This window comes from Oryx dammah, unplaced genomic scaffold (assembly GCF_014754425.2).
Source record: "Oryx dammah isolate SB20612 unplaced genomic scaffold, SCBI_Odam_1.1 HiC_scaffold_11, whole genome shotgun sequence".
Classification (NCBI taxonomy): Eukaryota; Metazoa; Chordata; class Mammalia; order Artiodactyla; family Bovidae; genus Oryx; species Oryx dammah.
Window position 1 is genome coordinate 152,235 of NW_024070195.1, and position 1,502 is coordinate 153,736.

At 62.1% G+C, this 1,502-nt stretch overlaps 1 protein-coding gene across 8 annotated transcripts in view; it reads left to right on the forward strand.

The window, feature by feature from the left end:
- DUSP22 (dual specificity phosphatase 22) overlaps positions 1-1,502 on the forward strand; it is a 47,615-nt gene that overhangs the window by 43,100 nt on the left and 3,013 nt on the right. Inside the window, exons 7-8 of one of the 8 annotated variants that reach the window (XR_005722696.1) lie at positions 9-81; positions 1,075-1,193. Coding sequence is in view for 6 of the 8 variants with exons in the window: in XM_040249415.1 (XP_040105349.1) it covers positions 9-191 (183 nt within the window). In the remaining 2 variants the exon portion in view is untranslated. Of the gene's footprint in view, positions 1-8; positions 420-1,074; positions 1,465-1,502 lie in introns of those variants that run through there. The other 7 variants (XR_005722695.1, XM_040249416.1, XM_040249413.1 and 4 more) reach the window with 7 other exon arrangements.

Genomic DNA, 1,502 nt, shown 5'->3' on the forward strand with positions numbered 1-1,502 from the left:
CCCCCCAGTTCCGCCGGTGGCTGCGGGAGGAGTACGGCGAGAGCCCGCTGCGGGACGCCGAGGAGGCCAGGAGCATTCTGGGTAAATACAAGGAGCAGGGCCGCGCGGAGCCCCCGCCGGGCGCGCGGCGCTGGGCCGGCCTGCTGGGCGCGCCCCCGCTGGCCCACGGCAGCTACGCCCCGGAGACGTAGCCAGCGCCCCTGAGGCCTTCCGCCGGCCTCTCGCCGCTGCCTGGCCTGAGGACCGGAAGGGGGTGTCCAGTGGATCCAGGCTCCTCTCGAGAGCCCCCAGCCGCCCCCCCAGCTTCTGTGCTGCCAGACTGCTGACTCATGCCCACGGGCGAGCCGGGGTGTGTGTGACACGGGTGTGTGTGTACACAAGTGTGCAGTGTGTGTAACACGGGTGTGGTGTGTGCGTGACAGGTGTGTGTACACAGGTGTGGGATATGTGTGTGAGACGGGTGTGATGTGGGTGTGACAGGCGCATTTGCACACAGGTGTGGGTGTGTGCACACGCGGCTGTGCGTGTGGAGGTTTCATCATGAAGGGCACACTCCCCGGACTGATCTCGTGGCCTTTCCTCGTCTGAGACCCACTGGGCGGCATTGGGAGGGGACTGTGGAAAAGCTCTTCTCCAGAGCATCCTGGGCCTGCGAGCAGACAGCGAGGAGACCCCTGCGGCCGTGGGGGCAGCCTCCTGAGGGTGGTCCTGGGATGTGGAGGGGTGAGCAAGCCTCCCTCTTGCCAGCCCTGCTCAGCCCTGCCCTTCTCAGAGTCCCGCTTGGCTCTGTCCACCTGCACTGGTGTGGCGTGGAGGGCACCCCAGACACCCGCCCTCAGCTCTTGTCCAGCTCCTCCCGGCCTGCTGCCGCCCTCTTCCTGGGCCTCTTCGCAAGGCATGCATGCACCTTTGGGATTTGGGAAGAAAGTAGTTATCAGGCACGGTCACAGTTTGCATTTACGAATATGTTTAAATGCCTGTGAACTCATTAAGCACCTCTGTCTGCCGTGGATGTGAGATGATCTCAGCTACCTCATTAAATGGTTTCTGAAAAGCTGTTTCTCGTTTTTCCAGTTGTCTCTGCAACCTTGTGCTAAAAGTGTGTGGTCACAGTTGCTTTGGAAGCCAGAGGGAGAGGAGTGCATCTCTGGGCTGCTCGAAGCTTCTGACTCGGGCTTTGGGAGCGCCTGGTGGTGGGTGACTCTGACGTCGGGTGCTGGGTGAGACCCACAGTGTGGCCTTGGGTGTGGCCCTTTGTGTCGACCCACGTGGTTTAAGCACTCAGAGCTATGCGAAAAAACATGCTCGGCCTCTCCCTATAAAGCTTTCTCTGAACCCCACCACGGAAGGAACCCTGAGTAAGAACAGCTTTCCCTGCCTTCAAAGGGTGGACCCAGATGAACCCCTGGGCCCCACACGTGTGCAGAGGGCAGGCCCAGATGAAGTCCTGGGGCCCCACACGTGTGCAGAGAGCAGGCCCAGATGAACCCCGGGGGCCCCAC